General features: G+C 45.8%; 1 protein-coding gene across 1 annotated transcript in view; it reads right to left on the bottom strand.

Moving 5' to 3' along the window:
* Positions 1-23,546, bottom strand: part of TTLL12 (tubulin tyrosine ligase like 12) — a 256,888-nt gene that overhangs the window by 66,228 nt on the left and 167,114 nt on the right. The window contains exons 10-12 of the mRNA XM_078673878.1: positions 12,636-12,787; positions 12,466-12,547; positions 2,781-2,849 (exon numbers count right to left, since the gene is read on the bottom strand). Coding sequence (XP_078530004.1) covers positions 2,781-2,849; positions 12,466-12,547; positions 12,636-12,787 — 303 coding nt within the window. The remainder of the gene's footprint in view (positions 1-2,780; positions 2,850-12,465; positions 12,548-12,635; positions 12,788-23,546) is intronic.

The raw sequence follows: 23,546 nt of genomic DNA, 5'->3' as shown, positions 1-23,546 counted from the left end.
AGTCTCGGTAACGACACCAAAAAAAACCCTGTGATTCTGGGCAAATCACTTAATCTCCCCGTGCCTAAAATGAAAGTGTGTCCTCATGTAACGTAACTGGTGCTATGTAAAGCGCTCTGATAACTGATTCGGTTCGGTTCTAGTTTGTGCTATATAAAACTCTGCAAAAAAAAAAAAAAAAGTATTTTTTCTCTTGGTGTTTTTCTGGGCGTCGCCAACCACCATTTGGTGGTATGTCCTTCAACTGTGTGAGGTCAGTTGAGCCCACCGGAAGTTTCAGTGCATGGTTGTCATCTTCAGATTCTTTTTTCCTCTTGGCGACTTTAGTAGTTGGAACTTTCCTTTCTCTTGATGTGATGTTGACCTCACCTGTGTGTCCCATCATATTTCTAGGAAGGCATGTGGATCGCATGTGAATCCAGTAAAGTAATCAAGCTGCAAAACTACTCCTACTGGTAAGTAGCCCTTTCGTTTTGCAACATGAATTAATTTCTGACGGGTAGTAAAATGTGGCAGAAATCTAGGTATTCAGACGCCAAGCTGGCTCTGGGAGACATATCCTCCCGCTCTGCATTGTTAGCAAGTCGTGTGATGCCCTTATGGGTATGTGCTGCCCTCTAGAAGTCTCTACTATGTCTGAGTGCAATGTCTGTCTGGCCCACTGTGGGGCTGTAAGTGTGAGTGACATCTTTAATTCCCTGAATTTGTCCAGCACTTTTGGGATCAGGGGAATCAAAGGACAGGCATTTTCAAATCTCATGGACCAGTTGACAGTATAGTTTCTTTAGAATAGTGGTGTGGATACTGGGATGCAAAAGTTATGTCAATTTAAGTTTTCTAGGCTTGTGAACAGGTATATATTTGATGTGCCCTTTCTCCTGAAAACATTAGGTACCTCTTGTTTTAGCTCCCAATTGAAGCAGGTGTTTGCTTGTCTGAGTGCTTCAGTTTTCTGCTCACCATGGATTAGTATTGCCACTAGAGTTTTGTTGGAGTGCCCAACTCCCTATCTCGTGTTAACCTGGAGAGCAGCTGGAATGACCTTGTACCCTCTTGCTTGTTGAGGTATAACATTGTTGCTGTATCGTCTGCTGAGTCAGCACGGTCTGTCCCTCTATGTGCGCCTGGAAGGCTTTTAATCTTAGGCATACAATCTTGAGTTTCAGCAGGTTTGTGTGCTTTACAGCGTCAGCTGAGTTGCAGAGGCCCCAGGACTTTTAGGCTGTCCATGTGCACTCCTACTCCTAGTGGAATGCATCTGTTATGGTCAACGTGGGAGTTGGGAGCTTGAAGGGTCTCCCTATTGTTAAATTTCTTGTGTTCCACCGTATTACCAATAGTTCCTCCCAGCTCCCATTAACTTGAAAACATTTGTTGCAGAGCCATTCGTGTAAGGCTTGCATGCAGAGTCTTGCCTGTGGTATGAGTGGATGCAAAATGCCATCATGCACATTAGTTTCATAACTGTCCGGGATTGGACCTTCTGGTAGAGGTGAGCTTGCTCTTTTGCATTCACCCTCTTGGGCAATGGGTAGGCATGTGCAGTCTGAGTTTAGTGTTTCTCCCAGAAATACTTTCTCAAGCTCTGGGTGTGGAGATATGTCTTGTGGTTATGGTGAATCCCAGTTGTTGTAGCGTGGAGATGAAAGTTTGTCTTTCTTGTGGGCACTTGGGTCTCAATCTTGCCTTCACTAGTAAGTCGTATAGGAAAGACTAAACGGGTATACTTGTCTGTGTGCAGCTACTGCCGCCAGGCCTTTTGTGAACACCCTTGGTGCGGGGTTTTAAGCCAAAAGGTAGCACCTTGAACTGGTAGTGTACATTGTTTAAGACGAATCTGTGGTGCCACCTGCGCCTTTGGTTTATTGGTATGTGTAGGTAGGTATCTTTTAGGTCTATGGTGGCCATGCAGTTACCCTTCCTTAGGATGGTGAATAGGTCTTGTAAAGTTGTCATTGTGAAGTGTTATGTTTGTATGAATTTGTTTAAAAACCTGAGATCTAGTATTGGTCTCAGTGTTCGGCCATTTAGGTACTAGGAGGTATGCCGAGTAGGTGCCTCATCCAGTCTTCCGTTGCAGAACTATTTATTTCAATGGCTCGTTTCGAAGAGCTCTGATGGTTTGAGTGGAGTTAGGAAAAGAAACATGATTATAGATCACTAAATGGCGGAATAGATGCACATCATGTGAACCCTGAAAAGGATTCATGCTGCAAAAACCTAATTTTTTAGTATGCAAAACTAAATATGGAAAGCTATTTTCATTTTATAACTCCACAAAGAAAAATCACATTCGAGGAGTATTAGAATGCTTTTCAAACTAGAGGCAACAGGACTTGGCTTCCATGAAGAAAATGTACACCGTGCATTGACCATGCTCAAAACCAAAATAATGTATTCTGCCTGATGTTGCTGGTTAGTAAATGCATTAAATTAGTGCTTAGTTCTAAAAACATAGCAACATAATATAATGCATTTAATATTTTTATTTGAAAGGTTTGAGCTCCTCTATATGCAAGCTGGTTTTCTTATTGTTGGAAAGAGAAGGCAAAGTTAAAGTGAACATTCAAATTGAAAACCAAAAACCTCTTCATAAAACGGACATCGAAATAGAATTACAACAAATTAGTTCCTAATATCCTACCATTTACCCATGGCAAATAAGTAATTTGCAAAGTTATTGTTTTAATCTCAGGAAAAAACAAGATGCCAAGTTAATCATATATTTCATAAAATGAAAAGGCGTCAATCATTCATGAGCAAACTAAATGCAAACATACCTGTATTGTTTTCCAAGAATGTTCCGGATACTGCTTCTCAAACAAGGGAATGAATTCATCGCAATGAACCTAAAATGCATTTCAGATTGTAAGATTGGCCTTCAAAATGTGCACAAAATCACGATTACATACAGTGCCTTAAAACTTTTGCACCTTTGACAGTGAACTGAAAAGTATCATTTCTCATGCAGTACCATACCACACTAACTACAAAATCAACACAATTATGGGCCCTTTTTCCTGGAAAATAGTTGGCCAGCATTCAAGAAACAAACCTTTTGTAAATCTGCCAAAGTTAAACAAAATGGTTAAAAAATATCTAAAAGCATGGGCAAGGGGCAGCCTCTTCCAATCACTTCTCAATACCTCAATCAGTTTACTCAGCCACATATCTCAAATACTTAAAAAAAAACTATCTAACATTGCAATAGGGAAGAAAGGGCAACATTCCTGAAAATAATTTAAATTCCAGTTAATGATGTTGGGCGCTAGGTGGCGCAGCTGCGGAATGGCCGACGTCTGACGAGGCTCCCGCAGTCCGGTGGACTATAAAACATTTATCCTGAATATACGTTCTTGTAAAGTGCGGCAATCGGAGGAATACAGTGGCGGAACTGGTGCATGAACTACTGCGAGCCGTTTCCAGGAAAGTAACCGAGGCTGGGGGGTCAGAATCGCGGAGTAAGCTGCTGCAGCGGTAACGACCAGGAAGCTGTCTGGTACTGAGCACGGGAGGCAGCAGCTACGCGAGTACCGAGGTGCCCCCGAGGTGACCAGGCCACGGAGAAACTGAAAGCTTTTTCAGCGCTCCTGATCCCGCCGTAGGTGTCGGAAACGTGCCGGTTTCAGGGCTGAAGTGCGTTGAGGAGTGGCTGGCGCCCGGTGCCTAAGGGAGTGGCAAGAAAAACGGCAGCAGCAGCATTGGGGACGGCGGGGAATCCATAGAGGCGGCCATGTTGTAAATTCGCGAGAGAGGCACTGCGCCTAAGGATCAATGCAAGTCTGACCCGCCTTTGATTGAGAAGATGGACGCCAGCAATACGGAGTGGAAGCGGAGGAGAATCGGGTGCTGGGACTGGGACAAGCAGACCTGCTGGGGGACTAAGATCTCATACTGTAAGAGCAAAAGCTGAGGCGGACATTTTGAGAGAGCTATGTGAATTAACGGCGCAAGGCCTGGAGGTACTGTGCAAACGGCGAATTGAATAAGGAGGCATTAGAGAAGGCGGGGAGTAAACAACGACCCACTGATGCTGCTTTTAACGCGTCCAGCATAACGGCAGAGGCTACCATACACTGGATTTTGGGGAGGACTTAGTGTTGGGATACCTGCACACCAGGGAGAAAAGTAGCTGCAAACGGTGGGGTGGACGGAGAGCGGGCCAGGGCCATAAACCAGCCAAGTGGACCCCACGAGTAAGAAACAGCGTAAAGCGGGTAGCGGTCACGAATGATTTACCCTGAGGCACTATCACGGGTCTGATCTCTGCCTGCGGCTGGCCCTTATCTGTAGCTTGGAACGAAACAGGAACGTCCGAGACGGAAAGCTGCGACAACTATGCTAAAAGCTACGACTACTCCTAAGGCTGGCTAGGACGGCGGACGCACCAGAGGAGGGCCCTTTTCCACTGAAGCGGGAGTACAGTACATGTGGCTATGAGGCCTACATAACCTGCCGCGCCACTCACGACTAAGTCCATCATTGGCAACCTCCTCACTATAGCTGGGTAGAGCCCCTCTCAGTCCCATCGTGTTCCACAAAGGAAAGTACAATCGAATACCCTCTGGAGCAGCCCTGTATAGGTGTGTGACCAATTTGCTGAGGAGTGCAAATACGGAGACGATATGGGTCGCGCCAATCGCGACTCACGTTTGAGACCAGACGAGCTCCCAAGAAAACACCACCCGAAGAGGGACCAGGTGGGGAGGAACCGCTGCCGGTGACAAACACAGCCGCTGGCGGAGAATTACAAACAATACTTGCAGAAATCCGCCAAGGGTTTGCCACCATTGCATCGAAGGTTGACACGCTAACAACCCGTATCGATGGAGGAGGAGCCTAACCTGCAACCATGATGGCCGCCTGAGCCCTCGGCTCCGCCGACCCTTCCGCTTCCCTCCCGTACCGCTTCTTATCCTGCTTGCAAATCTGTGTTTATGCTGCGGTACTGGGTTTGGGAAGCGACGCTGTTTCCAGCGATGTGCTCCCCGTCGGTTTTCCTGTGCTGGAAGTGACGGGACGTCCTGTTATCCTGTTGATGCTCCGGGAAGGGGAACGATCCTTTGTTCTCAACTGTGCCCTGCCGGACGACAACTACGGCGGCCATTGACGGCAGGACGGCATCGGCTGGCGAGACGCGGCGACGACTCTGGGTCTCCCGCTGCGGCGCTACAATATCTCCTTTCATCTTCAAGCTATCTGGGTTCCATCGCTGGCGCTGCAACAATTGTATCCCTCTCCCCGGATGATTCTGTGAGTCTCCTTGGTGTCGAGCGGAGTAGTGGGGGCCATTTTGGGCGCAGTGAATCGCGTCTTCATCTTTGCCGTGGGCTCCTGTTCTGTCTCACATTGTGTTGCCATCACACACGGCGCTGGAATAGAGGGTGCTGCCATGATCCCCACGCCCTGGCAGTGCTGGTCGGGGAGCCGAATTGTCGGCCGACTGCCTGGAAGTGACTCCGGCGATCGAAGCCGGGGGTCGCCACATATCTGCGAGCCCCATGGGCGGGGGACTGCTGTGTCATCCTTTTACGAGGCGCCCTTGACTACTGGCGACGTTTTGTGTGCTCTGGCCGACTTGCGTGATGCTCTGTGTTGCAACGCCCGAGATCTGGAGGCTCGATTAGATATCATTTTGCCCCCACTCTCCTCGCCTTGCCGAACTGGCGCTCGCGTGCGGAGCGTTTCGCCATACCCTGGGCTCAACTGTTACAGGCCACTGCCTCAGAGATCCGGGGATGTGCTGCGGGAGAGGGAACCATACACTATCATAGCTCTGCCGGTTGCGGCACTGGTGGATGTTATGCGTCCTGCGCTGCTACAGATGTTGGGAGATCGCCTTAGGACGCCATCTTTGATACCTCTGTTGGGGTCTATTTGCGAGACTGACGTTCTTCTCCTGGATATTTTGTCTGCGCTTGGACTGTCCCACTTTGTTGGACTGTTGCTGTGGACTTGCCTGTGCTGTGCATCTCTGGAACACATTGCCCTGCGTCGGATGGCCGTGGGTGGATGGCGCCGTGTCTTGCTGTGGTCCTTCTGGCTGCCTCCACGGTTTCGTGGGACTACCTCGCTTCAGTACTTCATGGGCACTTTGGATCGTAGGGGACAAGGTTGACTCTGTTTTTTCCCCTTCCTACTTATTGATGATGGATGGACGGTGGAGCTGGACGTTGGTTATGTTTCATTAGGGGTCGGGGGTGGGGTGGCCGATACTATTCTGCTTGGTTGTTTTGGATACTTGTGGATGGCCCTCCTCCGGTAATATATGCCTCCTTTTTCTTTCTGTTCTTTTCTCTTCTTCTTCATTTCGGGTACTCTTTTGGGGCGACAGACACATTGCAAGGGGGGGTAGGCCGTAGCCTTTGCATGCATGTAGGGTGGGGGGTTATTTCGTTCTTTTTGGTTTCTATGGGCCTTTATTTCCTTTTTATTTTAAGCCTTTTTATTTCCCTTTTTCTGGGTCAAGGGTTTTAGCTGTCCGGGGGTGGGTAGCTATTGGCGCACGACGTGTTCTGCGAATGTCAATCCTTATGTATTGTGTTGGTGCCGCCATTTTGACGATGTTCTCATGCGCGCTGGATCTTTGCTGTGAGTTGCCCGCTTCAATTTTGTTGATCTGTCTGGTCCTTGATCCTTTCTAGTCCTTCCAACTTACTATTTTATTTACAAGCATAAAAAAGAAAACCTTTAACGATGGTCCTTCCCCTTCTCCTGTTTCCCAGTGGTATATGTCTGCCGATGTGATATGAATCGACTGTAATTTGTTTGACGTACTGCTGCGATGCCATGTTGTGCGCTTATGTGCTTCGAAACGTTGTTGAGGCCGGCCGGATGGTTGTAGGCCCGTATTTGTTTCTGACGTTTTACAATAAAGGTTTTTAAAAAAAAAAAAAAAAAAAAAAAAAAAAACCCGTATCGATGGTATCTCCCACAAACTGGAAGGACACGAACATAGGCTCAAGGAAGCGGAGCAGCGAATACCTGACACTGAAGATTTCGCAGAACAGCTCAAAACGGCTATGACACAAATGGACAAACTCATGCAGATAATAGAGCCAAGAACGAAGATATCAAAGCCAGAAGTCGCCGCAATAACGTGCGCATCTTGGGAATACCCGAAAGTACCAACACGGGCCGCATTGAACAGTATGTAGAGAAGATGCTTATGGCAATCACAGACGATGGTGCCCTGTCAGCCCAATTCATAGTAGAAAGGGCACACAGATCGCTGGGGCCTCGACCGCCCCCTTGGAGCAACACCTCGCCCCATAATAGCCCGCCTGCTAAATTACCGTGACCGCGATGTGGTTCTGAGGGTGGCGAGGGACAAGAGACAGCTTACCTATTTGGGAGTTCAGTTCACTATTTTTCCGGATTTCACGGCCAGAGTACAGGAAGAACGCAGAAAATTCAACGGAGTTAAACAGAAGCTTCGACAGGAACAAATAGATTATGCTCTACTGTACCCGGCGCGTCTGCGCATTACCCACCAGGGTAAACAAAGCATCCATACCACAACGCAATCGGTGGAGAAGTTTCTTAAGGAGCTGAAACGGCGAAAGACCGCCACTGCAGAAGAAAATGACTCTACTCAAGGGACCCTATCGGATGTGGAGTGTCCTGCCGCCACCTTACAGAGCCCAACGGGCAGAGACATTCACATCGGACCACACATATGTCTTGGACTTGGGAGGGCCTGATCCTCGAAAACTAATGTATACCACTGATAATTGGCTTGACATAATAATTAGTATTCTTCATAAATGTTTCAGAATGACACATGGAAAGTATGGAACGTATAATGCATGATTCTTTAGTACCGGACACCCTTGCTTGCTGAGGGCCCGCTACACATAGGTGGTCCCTGGGCTAATGGCAAGGTTAAACTGCGCCATATGGAGTGCGACCCCCATGGGTATACCCCTACTAACTTGTTGTATGGTTCAACTTGGGGAAGGGAGGGGGGAGGGGTGGAATATGTCTGGCATGATTGGGATGCTTCAGTGGGACGGGGAGGGGGTAGGGGATGATGGTTGTTCAGGGCAGATTGCATGGATGGGGAAGGTTGGGCAGGGGAGGGAAATGGGGGCTCGATTGGGGAGCATCAGTGGGGCAGGGGGAGGACATAGGGAGGAATGTATCATTCAAACAAGTTTTGTGTTAATGTACGAGATGACATGACGGGTAGTGGATGGTCAGGGAGGGTAATACTGTCATTCTGGATCTTGTTGACATGTAGCATATGGCTTGTCTCACTTCCTAATGGGTGAACGATCGGCGTCCAATTACACAATACTCTCCTGGAATATCAGAGGGCTTAAGGATGCTAGAAAACGTAGACAAGTGTTAGCATACTTGGATAGGCATAAAGCAGATATGGTATTGTTACAGGAGACGCACATCCCACCGCAAGCTAGTCCCACTTTTGCTAGCAGATGGGCGGGACTTAGGGTATTCTCCAATTATTCTTCTTACGCTAGAGGCACTGCCATATTGATGCGACGATCGGTCCCTTTCACGCTTTTGGGGAAACTGGTGGATACTGCTGGACGCTACGTGGTGATATGGGGGAGATTGGGAGTCACTACAGTTACCATAGTCAATAGTTATGCCCCAAACACAGACACACCAGAATTTTTCACGCTGATTTGGGGAAGATACTGGATGTCGGATCCAGACACATTATTTGGGGTGGCGACTTCAATGTAGCAGTGACACCCGCAGTAGACAGGGCGGATGGTCAAGCACAATATCAGCCTAAGATGAGAGAGACACTGAAGGGTATTTTAGAGGGAGGGCTGATAGACAGCTGGAGGTATTTACACCCTCTGCGACAGGAGGGCACGCACTTAACCTCATACACAGGCACATGGGCGCGCCTAGATTATTGTTTTGTGACTAAAGAACTGGCTCTTGGTGTAAATGTGGCAAGACATTTGGCTAGAACCCACTCCTATCACTGTCCTGTATAGGTTACGATGGCTATGCCCGGCTATAATCGTCCTAGACGTGCCTGGCGTCTGCAGCCTACTGCTCTCCTGGACCCCGTCTTTCGTGAGGAATTAGGAGACTTTTTTCCTCGTAATAAAGATACGGTTGAAAATGTTGAAACGGTGTGGGAGGCCTTTAAGTTCACAGTTCGAGGATGGTGTATTGCAAAGAGTTTTGGGGTATTGCGCGATATACAGCATACAATATACCAGCTGGAAGATGAGATGAAGGAGTTGGAGAGACAAATGCTGGGCCAGGATGGGGGTGATGCACACAAACAATTCAGGGCTAAATTAACGGAATATGAGGAGGCGGCGCTACCTGAAACCAAATTACGCAGTAAATATTGGGTTGCCCGCAGATATGGTGAAGGAGAAAGGCCGGGGAGAGCATTATCTGAGGTCATATGAACGGCCCGAGGCGCCAACACTATTTTGGAAATTGAGAATCGTGATGGAGAGACCTGTAGGGACAATGACAGAATCGCGGCTGTACTTAAAACACATTACGAGCACCTCTATACTACACAAACCACGGGGGAGGTAGATCTAGACGGTTTTCTGGGAGAGGTAGCATTATGCTGGCTGAGTGACGTGCACAGGAAATTTTTGAGTGCTCCTCTGGAATTGGATGAAATTAGGGAAGCCATAATATCTTTGAGCAATGGGAAGGCTCCTGGTCTAGACGGAATACCAGCGGAATTCTAGAAGTGCTACATAGACATTATGGCACCGTTATTGAAAGAGGTGTTCGAGGATTCCCTAGAGGGCGGGATGCTACCTAGATCTATGCGCGAAGTGGTGATCACATCCCTCCTGAAACCGGGTAAAGACCCTATGTTATGTGATTCCTACTGATCATTATCACTAATAAATTGTGACGCGAAAATATTAGCCAAAGTGCTAGCCATACGACTCTCCCTTCTAATGACGAAGATAATACTCCCGGACCAATCGGGTTTTGTTCCGACTAGGGCGACCTCACACAACCTGCGCACTCTTTTTTCACTTATACAGACAGTGGCCCCTGAGTTTCCACTCGCCACGTTTTTTTAAGCTGCCTCCAAGGCGTTTGACTCTGTGGAGTGGCGATATCTTTTTACTGTATTACGGAAAATGGTCTTCCCGCCGATTTTCTTGGCATGGGTGCAGTTGTTATATACAGAGCCCACGGCGAAAATTCTAGTAAATGGGCAACTATCGGACCCACTGGTAATAACGAGAGGTACACGGCAGGGATGTCCGCTGTCTCCACTCCTCTTTGCCATCGCGATAGAACCCTTGGCATGCCGGCTACGACAGCTGCATAAAGATAGTGCCTTCCGGTGTCTACAGCGTCAGATATCAGTTTCGCTTTATGCTGATGATGTCAGGTTATATGTCGCAGACCCTCAGAACAAATTGAATGCCCAACTGCGAGAATTTGTTATTTTTGGCAGGCTATCAGGGATTACTATCAACTGGGGAAAATCGCAGTTCTATCGATTAACTCCTGCGGTGACAGACTTTCCTTTAGACTTCCCACTGGAGTGGTGCCACTCCGACTAGCGATATTTGGGCATACAGGTTTCCAGGGATAGAGAGGAGACAGTACGGCTGAACTATGGTACGGCTATTGTGAAACTAGTTGACACTGTTACGCAATGGATAGCTCTTCCATTGTCGATGGCTGGTAGAGTCACTTATTAAAATGGTTGTTCTGCCCCGTTTTTTATATTATTTTCTCAACATTCCCTATTACCCAGGTGCCTTTTTTTTTTTAAGACGTTGAGAAAGGAATTGATCAGATTGGTGTGGGGAGGGCGCCAGCCGCGATTAAAATGGGCCGTTATGGCACAACCATATAACAAAGGGCGATTTGACATACCAGATTTTGAAGCGTATTACCTTGGGGCACAAGCCCACTATATATATCATTGGGTCAAACCCACCCCATATATGCCCCAAATTGCAGTTGACGACTGGATTGCTCGGCCCCTACCCCTAAACGGTATTGTGTATGCCCCTGTCCGTACACTGGACACTCCGCTGAACAGTGACTAGTACGATAGATGCATGGCAGAGAATCTCACGCGTTTTGGGTATTACATTGCTTTATGCGCCACGAATGCCCCTTACCTATCATCCCCGGGTAGAGTTGCTACAGGAAACTGGGTTTCAGAATATGTGCCGACATCTGCGTATAGCTACATGGGGAGATCTATTTATAATTGGTGAATTTCGATCACGAGACCTCTTTTTTGGGAACGCTATTCCTAATCCTTTGGAGGTTTTCTACTACATAAGACCACGGGAGGGTATGAAGGCACTGCTTCCCGACTATCCAAAGGAACCGGTCTGTGTTGGGCCATTACACACTGCACTAACATTGATGGAGCGCATTTGGTATCACACAGCTATAGTAGTCTTCGGACCCATACGCCAGAGGTGTCGGGGTCGGCTAGGGGGCATTGGAGTATAGATCTAGGAAGAGAAGTGACTGATGAGCAATGGGAATAGTGCTGCGGTATTACAGGGAACATAACATCCAGCTGCCGCTTTAAAATCATTCACTATAAGTTCCTGCATAGGATCTACTACACCCCTGCACGTAAATACAGGTTTAATCTAGCAGATAATGATTGTTGTGAACGTTGCAGACGACCTGGAGCTGGCTTCCTCCATTTGTCTTGGGAATGCCCTCAAGTGGAGAAGTACTGGGAGCAGATACATAATGCATTGGAAATAATGCTTGATGCTAGCCTTAATAAAGATCCATTAATATTATTTTTGGGCTATACTGCGCAGATACCTAGATCCTACAGAAAATTTCTAGATGTTTCTTTGCTGCTAGCCAAGAGACGACTCGCCTGTCGATGGGGGAGAGGGAGGGCCCCAAAGTTTAAAGAATGGTTACGAGACATGCTATATTGCCAGGAACAAGGTAAAATGTATGCAGAGACTCAACCCGTTGCCTCCAGACCTAATGATATTTGGTCCCCTTACAGATCTACATGCTACAACAAGGGACAACACAAATAGATGGAGATGCCCCAGAAGTGCAGGGGTAAGAGAATGTGCGAGACTGAACTGCTTCCTGGTATAGACACAATGGCCGGGCATTGTTGTACTATTGCTAAACTATGGATATACCCTTATGGGAGGGTGACGCCCACATACTATACTAGAACCTGACTCTACCATAATTGCATTGATGCTATGACATAATAGTGCTTGCTTTGAATACACTGCCTATTACGATATGATACTGTAAAACTGTTATCTGTCGCAGGTATTTGCATTCCTATAGCCTGTAACATTGAAATCTGCTCACTACCCGATGTACATCATTTATATACTTGACGTATTGTAAGTATGTATGATGTTTTTTTGAAAATGACAAAGTTTATATAAATTCCAGTTAATTATGTTAGTTGTTCATTTCTGCATGACATGTTCCTTTCTTTTTTTTAAATCCAAACTTTCAGCTCACCTGTTTCAATTCTATATTCGGAGCATAATTCATAACAGTAAAATGCTTCTCGTAGTCATCCAGGTCATTTAGCGCAAACGGCCTAGCAAAGAAAAACATATTGCACTGATCACGGAGCATAGCTAAAGCACACTGAACACACGTGAAAGACATTTTTGCAGGAACATTACCTGTTGGAGAATCTTAACCAGAAGACATCATATACATACAGCTTCAGTGGCTTTACAGACCGTAGGAGCACTATGTAACGAATGTCAAATTTCACCAATCCTACATCTTCACGGTCAAACAATACGGGATCCTCAATATACTTGGACACAATCTAAAGCAAAAACAAGAAATAACGAATGACAGCCCAGAACTCATGAGGTTTACTGGACCACTACAACAATTGCTGCACAATAGTAGGAAGATAGATAAAGCATAGCGGAGAGGCACAAATATTAAGTAGCTTGTCCCAGTCTACAAATGAGATTTTTGCATGTTTGATTTACATTGAGTATGAATCAACACTGCATCCAGGTACAACAGAACACTAAACCACATACTTATTTACAAATTATGCAATAACAAACATAAGCAATTCTATAGAGCAATGGCCATTTTATTCCTGTAAATAGAACTGTAGGGAAGACCTCTTTTTGTATGATCACCCCCAAGTTTTTGGACTGACGCTGCTCATTTTTCGACTCTGTAGTGCACTGGGCACTGCTGTCCAGGCCCGGTGCATGTGTTATGACCATCAAAGAGTGTGCATGATTGGCAAATACCTGAACGGCTTATTTTACTTGCCTATAAGTCCCTAGAGTATGTACAAGAGGTACATAGCACAATGAAGTTAAATGTCACTAGTGGACTGCCACACTTAATTGGGCCACCACTACAGCGACTGGGGTTAAAACATGAATCTAGGCATTCCACTGCACCCTTGTTGACCAGCGTTAAAACTTTCCACTCGCCATAGCAAAATAAACCCTTTTTGACATGTCAAAAAATTACTTTTTATTATTAAGTCATCCCTGGGGAGGGCCTTGGTAGCCCATCAGGAGGGTGCTTAGTATTAAAAAGAAAGGCATGTTCCTCTTGTGCTTAACATCACCTGTCAAAAAACCAAATTGCAGTTCTCACTGTAGAAAAGCCGGTGGTCCTATTGGCTAACATTTAGTTTCTCTAGTCACTACGTTGAGCGCCAACTTCCATTTGGCAACCGCCAAATATATTACTCCAAGGTATCAAATTAATTGTTACATTAAACTGGACTAACTGCTGAGATTGGATTTGAGGGAACTTTTAAGAGAAAGGCGACTTTAGGAAGTCAGCCCTTTTGAGATGGTAGGAATGACATTGTTGGTCACCTAAACCCTCCAACTGCCTCTGGAAACAGATTTATGTTGGAAGTAGTAGACAATGCCACCAGATATCCAGAAGCCATTCTGTTAGGACAGTCAATGCCCCTGCAGAAGCTAGAGCCCTACTTGGCACCCTTACCCGGGTAGGGTTCCCTAAGGAGGTCATTTCTGATAGGGGTCCCAATTCCATGTCTGCATACCTGAAAGCTAGGAGGGATGAATATAGTGTTACAAGTTCACCATTTGGTTGAGCTATTCAACAAAAACATGAAAGGTAGGATCATGGCTTTGCCTGACAAAGGAGGAGATGGGATGTTCTATCATGCCTACAATTTGCTTGAGAACCACGTCGAGATGCCATTCTGGGGGAGGAGCTCGTACTGGGGGAAAAGCTCTGAACAACCCCCTCATGAATTGGCTGACTATTCTCAGGGAACAGAGTGAGAGAGAGAGAGAGAGACTGTGCAGAATGTCTGTACCTTGAAATAGCGGCCGTGTGAACCTTTACAGACGCATGTACCAATTTAAATTAGCTACCAACAGCTTCCAATGGATGCAGGTTAGATTGTTGACACCAAGAACAGAATCGCTTCCATTTTAGCTTGTACGTCTTGTTTGTAGCTTCAGCTCTTGCTTTGGATAAAATCTCATTACAGTCCTGAGGGATATACAAGTCTCAGAACTCGTTAAGTTCATGAGTCATGCATGCGATTGGAGAGCGGCTGGTTCCGGGGGTAGGAACTTGCCGCATCTGAGTTGCTGGTAGGCGAATAAGATTGGACTCAGACATCTTTAGGCGATCCGTAGACCAATGCTACCTAGGCCCTTTGGAGCTATTAGAAGGAGGTGAACGTGCTCCATTTTAATTTTTTTGAGAATCCTCGGTATGAGAGGGGGTGGGTGGGGGGAGGGAGGGAGAGCCTATGCATAAATTCCGGACCATCTCATTGAAAGAGCATTCCCTCATGACCCTGGGAGCAGGTATCGACAGGAGTAGAACTGGCATTTTATGTACTTGTCGGTCTCAAAGAGATCGGATGATGGTTTGCCCCGCTGTGAGAATATTTTGTCAGGCTCTGACTGATCCAGTTCCCACTCATGGCAACTGTCTCTGGCTCTGCTGAGTGTCTCCGCTAAGGTGTTGTTCTCTCCAAACATGTGCTCGGCTTACAGTGATATTTTGTAGTCTTTGAGCCAGCCCCAAAGTGCTTAGGATTCCTGAGAAAGCATTAGCAACCTTAAACCCCGCTCACCCGCCTACCTGCTTGCTGATATAGTATAAGCTTGTTGTATTGTCTGTATGTAACAGTATGGAAGCTCCTGCTATCCGTGGAAGAAAGGTTTGCAGGATGAGAGATATTGCTTTCTGTTCTAGGCAGTTGATGTACTTGTTTTTTGAAGTACTGGCCACTTCCCTTGGATTTGCAGGTCCTGTAAGAGGCTGCCCTAGCCCTCGAAGGAGGAATTGGCTGTGACGATGAAGTCAGGTACTAAAATTAAGAATGTGAGGACTTTTGAAAGATGAGATATTTGAGACCACGACGCTAACATTTCTAGCATCTTTGGGTTGGTATTTATAACGTTTTTTAATTAGCCTTCCAATTGGATCCATTGCGCTTGCAGCTCCCCTTGCAAGGGCCTCATCTTCAGTAATGACTTGTACAACCACACTGAAACAGACTTTCTTTTAGAAATCTTTAAGGCTAAGTTTGTTAACCATCACAGTCTGTCTTGCAGGAAAAGGCTTTGTTTTGGTTTGTATCCAAGTCGGTTCCCAGATACATTATTGTTTGCCTTGGGATACTCGAGAATTTTGAATAAGTCACTGGGAGGCCTAGTCTGTGAAACAGTGAGAGGGAAGCTTTGGAGGATTGCTGTGGTGTTGAGGCTTTTAGCAGCCAGTCATCTAGGTAGCGGAATACCTAATGACCTTATTTTTGTAGTGTGGGTGCTACCAGAGGGAGAAGATAGTGTCCCTAGCTCAAACAACCGGACTACCTATATGGTCCAACCAATTTGGAGCAAGGAATCCCAGTTCTATAATTGCACCCTGCCTGTCGCCCAACCCAAACACACGGGAGGTGAACTATGCTAGTGTTGACAATATTGACAATTCAAAAAAATATTTAGACAGAAGAACTTTTGCAATAAGTCAAGAACTATATTCACGAGTTTGTGGTTAAAAACAAAGCATACATATGTTTTATTTCAATTCATACAGTTGTATAAACAGTTGGCATCATATTTGTACATTAAAATCATGAGTTACATAAACAATAATCAATAGGTAATACTCACAAGGATTAAAAAAATTACAAAAACTTATAAAAATTGTTCAAAAGAACAAGTGTCGACGCGGCGTTTCGTTTTTTTGGGGATATATACACCTTCTTCAGGACAGATTCTCAGCTATTAACACTCTGGATTGTAACCCTGTCCTTGATCGGATAGACGGAACCGACACCGGAGATGCTGTACCAGGAGGAGCAGGGAGGCCGACTACCCTCTTATTGATTGGGGGTATTATCGCTTAAAAGACGGGAGGTCAACCCCCAAGACTTTAACGCCGACAGACAAAGTGAAATAGGTCTACGGCTGCAGCGATTCTCAAGTTTCCACTCCTAATTGAATGACAAGTAGAAGAACCAAATTTAAATCGGTGGCTCCTCCGGACAGGGTTACAATTGTATATTTTTAATCAAGACAGTGCACATGCACACGTACCCAGAATGATTGAAGCTTGGGACGTTATTATATTCGTGTTTCCACATCAGGATCTCGAATTATTTATAACTGAGGAAATCCAGCATGTTAATAGCTGAGAATCTGTCCTGAAGGTGGTGTATATATCCCTAAAAAACCAAAACGCTGCGTCAACACTTGTTCTCTTGAACAATTTTTATACGTTTTTGTGTAATTTTTTTAATCCTTGTGTGTATTACCTATTGATCAATGTTTATATAACTCATGATTTTAATGTACAAATATGATGCCAATTGTTTATACAACTGTATGAATTGAAATAAAACATACATATGCTTTGTTTTTAACCACAAACTCGTGAATATAGTTCTTGACTTATTGCAAAAGTTCTTCTGTCTAAAATATTTTTTTTTAATTGTCAACATTGTCAACACTATCATAGTTCACCTCCCGTGTGTTTGGGTTGCGTGACAGGCAGGGTGCCATTATAGAACTGGGATTCCTTGCCCCAAATTGGTTGGACCATACAGGTAGTACGGTTGTTTGAGCTAGGGACACTATCTTCTTTCTGTGTATATTTCCCCTGGTCCCAAACCTGTTCAACAAGGGGGCCTCCAAAAAAAATTTCCGCTACCAGATGGAGAGATTTGGGGAATGTGCGAGGAGCTGACTTGAGACAGAATGGGAGGACTGAACTGGTAATGGGCACCAACCACAGTGAAAAAGAGCTATTTGAAATGCTTGGGATGTAAGGGAATGTGGAAATACTTATCTTGTAAGTCCATAGAGGTAATGTCGTCTCCGCTGTTCAGTAGATGCATGATGTCAGAGAAAGTAATCATGCGAAAGAATTGGTTGCATAACAGTTTTTTGAGTTTCCTGAAGTCAAGGATGGGTCTCCACGCCCCCGTTTTCATTCGTATACGGAAAAAACTGGAGTAGAATCCCTTACCCTTCTGGGAATTCGGGACCTTTTCTATTGCACTCTTGGCCAGCATTAGGAGGGCTCATTTTCTCAAAAAGTGAAGGTTGGTGTGCTCCACTTGGAGGGTTGTTTGGTGATCTCTGTACAAACTCCAGGGTATGTCCATAGTTTAAGATGTAATGGAATATGCAGAGTTGTACACTTAGCAATAGATCGCCACCTGGTGTTGGGCTCGGATGATTGCAGGTTTTTGTCTTTGACTATTTGTAGTCACGAGATAGGTGACTCCTCCCTTGGACAATACTGCGCATGGTCATCGACTCCATCCTCCGATTGTTTTTCACCATGATGGGAAATTATGGAGTTAGTAGAAGTAAAGAGAAAGGATGTCCATGCTTGTGCATCTAAGTAAGATGAGTACTGGAACGGATACAAGTCCAGGGGAGGCGGGAGTGCGTGTGCAACTCTGCAGCTCTACATGCCAAGAACAGATGCATACTGGTAAGTAGCATATTCCGTTCGAGACATAGGAGCTGCAGATTGTACACTTAGCAATGATTGTACAGCAGTGTCTCCCCTAGCGCTTGTATCCGTTGCAGCATACTGAAATAGTGTTTTAAGGACAGCTTGGCCTACTGCAGCTTGCTGCTTGGTTTGCAAGTCAACACAATAGTGTTTAGTGAAGGTGTGTATGGTAGACCATGTTGCTGCCTTACATATGTCCTCTAGTGGCATGTTTCCTAAGAAAGCCATAGAGACTCCTAGTTTGCGAGTGGAGTGCGCTCTAGGAGGAACTGTTAGTGTAGGTTTAGCATTTTGATAGCATATTTGAATACACTTCACAATCCATCTGGCAATTCCTCCTTTAGAGATGGGATTGCCTTTGTGTGGGGAAGAGAAAGATACAAATAGTTGTTTGGTCTTTCTGAAGGATTTAGTCCTATCTGTGTAGTATAAAAGAGCTCTTCTAACATCTAAGGTGTGTAAAGCCCTTTCCGCAACAGAGTCTGTTTTTTTTTTAAAACACTGGTAACTCTACTGATTGGTTACGGTGAAAAGGAGTAATCACTTTTGGCAGGAATTTTGGATTGGGTCCAAGAACCACCTTGTTAGGATGTATCTGAAAGAATGGTTCTTCTATTGTGAATTCTTGTATTTCACTAACTTTTCTGAGAGAGGTGATAGCAACAAGGAAGGCAGTCTTCCATGTTAGGAATTGTAGTTCACACTTGTGTAAAGGCTCAAAAGGGGGACCCATAAGTCTTGTATGGACCACGTTTAGGTTCCATACTGGTGCAGGTGGTAACCTTGGTGGGATTATTCGTTTTAATCCTTCCATAAATGCTTTTATCGCAGGTACTCTAAAGAGAGATAGATGTTGTCTATTTTGTAAATAGGATGCAATTGTTGCTAGGTGCAGTCGTATGGAAGAATAAGCCAAGTTAGACCTTTGTAGGTGTAGAAGGTAGCAAATAAAATGATTGTTACAGTATATTGCAAACCTTTTCCACTTAGCAGCATAACACGCTCTAGTGGTGGGTCTTCTAGCTTCTTTAATTATATTCATACAGTCTGGTGGTAAGTTTAAGTAGCCAAACTCTAAGATCTCAGGAGCCAGATCGCCAAATTCAGTTGGCTTGGTTCTGGGTGCCTTATTTCTCCATGGTTCTGTGTTAACAGGGATGGCGTGAGCCGTAATTTCTGATGTGGAACCAGTGAGAGATCTAGTAGCGTGGTGAACCACGGCTGACGTGCCCATGTGGGGGCCACTAGTATTAGTTTGCGAGACTGTTGTCTGAGCTTGCGTACTACTAGTCGAATGAGTGAGAGAGGCGGAAAAGCGTACACAAATCTGCCTGACCAGTTCATACATATTGCATTCCCCTCCGACCGTGGGTGTGGAAACCTGGCGGCGAAGGTTGGGCATTTTGCGTTTTCGTGGGTGGCAAACAGATCTATTTGTGGCTGCCCCCACATTTGGAAAAATCGTTGGAGAACCTGTGGGTGCAACTCCCATTCGTGAATCTGTTGTGACTGACGACTCAACAGATCTGCTATCTGATTGTGAATTCCTGGAAGGTGTTCTACAGTCAGGTGTATGTTTTGAGGGATGGCCCATCTCCAAATGTTCTGTGCAAGCTGGGACAGTTGCAGAGAGTGTGCCGCCCCCCTGTTTTTGTACATAATACATAGCTGTCATATTGTCCGTCCGGATTAGAACAGCTTTGTTTTGTACTTGTACTTGAAAAATCTAGAGTGCTAGGAAAATCGCTAGCAACTCTAAGTGATTGATGTGAAACAGTTTTTGTTGGCTGTTCCATTGGCCTTGAGTGGTATAGTGGAGGAGATGGGCTCCCCATCCTGTGAGGGATGCATCTGTTGTGAGCACTATTTGTGGAACAGGGTCTAGGAACGGCCGTCCCTTTGTCAAGTTTTTGGTGTTCCACCATTGCAGAGAGCGATATGTACGGCTGTCCACCAACACCAGGTCTGTGAGCTGACCTTGAGCCTGATTCCACTGTTGTGCTAGACATTCTTGTAGTGGGCGCATTTGCAGTCTTGCGTGAGGGACTATGAAGATGCCATCATGCCTATTAGTTTCATGAACACTCTGGCTTGAAGAGAGTGCTGGCATTGAAAAAGGGAGACTAAGCCCTGAATGCTTTGAATCCTGGCTTGACTGGGATACGCTAGAGCTGCCGATGTGTTTATGGTAGCTCCTAGATATTGGTGAACGTGCGAAGGCTCTAGGTGCGACTTGGTGTAGTTTATTGTAAACCCTAAGTCGTGTAATGTTTGTATTGTTTGTTTTGTGTGTTGTACACACTTGTTGAACGATCTTGCTTTTATGAGCCAGTCGTCGAGGTAAGGGAAGACATGTATTTGTTGTCTCCTGAGATGTGCTGCTACTACTGCTAAGCACTTTGTAAACACTTGTGGTTCTGTTGTGACCCCGAATGTAAGGACTTTGAACTGATAGTGTTGTCCTTGTATGACAAATCTTAGATACTTCCTGTGCGCAGGATGTATAGGAACATGAAAATATGCGTCCTTTAGGTCTAGTGTTGTAAGAAAGTCTCCCTGTTCTAGTAATGTGAGTACTTGTTGTAAAGTGATCATGTGAAAATGACCCGATTGTATGTAGTGATTTAGGGGCCTGAGGTCGAGAATCGGTCTCAATGTCCCGTCCTTTTTGGGTATTAGGAAATACAGGGAGTAGACTCCTGTTCCTTGTTCCTGGTAAGGGGACCACTTGAATAGCATCTTTTTGTAGAAGTGCTAGAACTTCCTGTTGAAGCAGGGTTATGAGTTCTGTGGACATTGGACGCTGCCTGGGCGGTATGTTTGGGGGGTTGCTGTGAGTTCTAGGCAGTAACCATGTTGGATAATTTGTCTTACCCACTTGTCTGTTGTGATGGAATTCCAGACAGGTAGGAACTGTGATAGTCTGCCCCCCACAGGAGTGGAATGCTGTAGGGGAGTCAGAGGGAAGTCACTGTTTGGGAGTGGAAGAGGAGCGGTTGTTGTTATTACCTCTTCCTCTTCCCTTATTGTTGTTGCCTCTGTACCCTCCTCTAAAGTAGCCTTTATTAGAGGGGGTTTGTATAGGTGTTTTAAAAGATGAAGTGTTATCTGCGCCGGTCTGCTTGGAGCCTCCTCTATAAGAGGAGCGACGAAAAGAAATTCTAGTCTGGGTGGATTGTAATGCACCCATAGACTTAGCAGTGTCTGTGTCCTTCTTCATCTTCTCTAGTGTGTTATCTACTTCTGGCCCGAACAACTGGTTCTGATTGAAGGGCTGGTTCAGGATGGTAGTTTGTACTTCTGGTTTGAAACCTGAAATGCGTGACCATGCATGACGTCTGAGGATAACACTAGTGTTAACTGCTCTGGATGCTGTGTCAGCTACATCTAGTGAGCATTTAATTGAGGAATTAGATATTAATTTGCATTCTTGTAAAAGCTCTGCTGCCTGATCTTTGTATTGATCTGGTAGGTGTTCCATTAATTTTTCTAGTTGGTCGTAGTGAGCCCTGTTGTAGTGTGAGAGTAAGGCTTGTGTGTTTGCTATGCGCCATATGTTTGTTGCTTGCGCAGCAATACGTTTCCCTGACGCATCAATAATCTTTGATTCTTTGTCAGGCGGGGGTGTGTCACCAGAAGTCTGAGAATTGGCTCTTATACGTGCATTTGACACTACCAAAGAGTCTAATGGCAGATGTCCCTTAATGTAGACTGGATCAGCTGGTGCTGGTCTATACTTTTTCTCTATTCTGGGATTTAGTACCCTACACCTTACTGGATCTTTAAAAATCTCTGGAGCATGTTTAATTACCCCTTTGATCATAGGTAGTATTTGAGTAGACCTTTGTGACTGCTCAAAAGTGTTTAATAAGAAATTCTCCTCAATGGCATCAGAGTGCATTGGAACCCCGTGGTAAAGTGCAGCTCTGTTTAATAGATGATTGAACCCAATACTATCCTCTGGAGGGGAAGGTTTTGTTGGGTAGTACAGAGGATCAGGGATGTCTGGTGCATTATTTGGTGGGAAAGTATATGCATCATTCTCTTTGGGATATTCTGGATTGACATCTTCATCCTCATCTAAAGGGTATGTATGTGGCTCTGGTACATCATCCCCCCACCTAAGTCATACTCTTCGTCAGTGTGATGATGCAGGAGATTGAGCAGGAGAAGTTATAGGCTCAATATAGGGAGTGATAGGGGAAGAAGAGGGTGAAGGAGAGGAAGGGTGCATTGGAGAAGTTGCACAATCCGTTTTGGCAGGAACCACAGTTGGAAGTGGTGTGTCTGCTGTCTTTTCTTATGAGGAATTCTTCCACATGTCCGGTTTTTGGATTAATATAGACTTTTTTCTGTTTAGGATCTGGTCTAAACAGATCTTCCTCTTCTATAATCTTCCTCGGCGCCGATTTCTTCGGTGCCGATAGTGGTTGTTTAGTGTCTTTTGCCTTAGGAGGAATGATTGAGTCCTGTGGCAATTTCTTAGGTGCCGAAGGTGGTTTAGGCTTGTCTGCATCAGGCCTTGGAGTCTTTGGTACCGTTATCGAAGATTTTGGCGTGGAGACAGGTTTTGTTGGGCCTGCAGCGCCGGAATCTAGCTTCCCTTCTTTATTTTTGGAACCGGATGGTTTCGGAGTCGAAGCTTTCGGTTCTGTTACAGTTTTTGGTTTCAGCACCGATGTCTGTTTAGGTTTGGGTGCCGAAGAGTCTTTGGGCACCGAAGGGCGTGTTAGCTTCGGTGCCGAAGAGTCCTCCGGTGTCGAAGGATGTTTCGGTGCCAATGGAGGAGGTGGCATTGGCACATGTGGTTTTTTCGGTGCCGAGGCACCGGAAGGCGTAGTCTTTTTTCTCGGAGCCGAGCCCGAAGGCGGGGCGTCGGAGGGTAAATTTCGGTCTCGACTGGGCTCCATGGGCGGAGTGCTGACCGTTGCCTTTGGTTTGGGCAGTGTCTGTTGTGCAGGGGCAGAGGTACTCACGGGTTGTCGAGATGGAATCGAATCGTCCGAGTCCTCTGCTCCGGATATGATCTGGAGATCAGGCGAGTCTTCCTCGGCGATTAGTGGAGCCTCGTCCTCTGAGATATCTTCGATTGGGTTGTCGTCCTCGGAGACGTCTTCTTCGACGATCTCCTCCTCAAAGATGGCCTCCGGTGCTGGCGCTGATCTCCTCATCTCGTGTCGACGGGCCCTCCGATCCCGAATGGTCTTCTTCGAACGGAAGGAGGCACAGGCTGTGCAGGTCAACTCGTCGTGTTCCGGCGATAGAAAGAGGTAGCAAACCTCGTGATGGTCGCTATGAGGGAATTTTGCTCGACATACCAGGCATCTCTTGAATGGAGTTCTGTCCATGAGGCGTAGGCCGTACAGCACCGATAGGCCCAACGGCCCGCGTCGACGAACCAGGATGTAGCTGGTGATGTCGAAAAGTTTATTCGATGTCGAAAGTTGTTTGTCTAAAGTTTCACGCTTCGAAAATGCCGAAAAGAGTCTTTTCTAGCCAGAGCGGAAAACTTGAATCCGAACCCAGTGGCGGAAAAAAACAATCCGAGGATGGAGTCGATGACCAGGCGCAGTATTGTC

The sequence above is a fragment of the Lissotriton helveticus genome, chromosome 1_1 (assembly GCF_964261635.1).
Source record: "Lissotriton helveticus chromosome 1_1, aLisHel1.1, whole genome shotgun sequence".
Lineage (NCBI taxonomy): Eukaryota > Metazoa > Chordata > Amphibia > Caudata > Salamandridae > Lissotriton > Lissotriton helveticus.
Note: the sequence above shows the minus strand (reverse complement) of the source record. Positions and strands in the feature narration are given on the sequence as shown.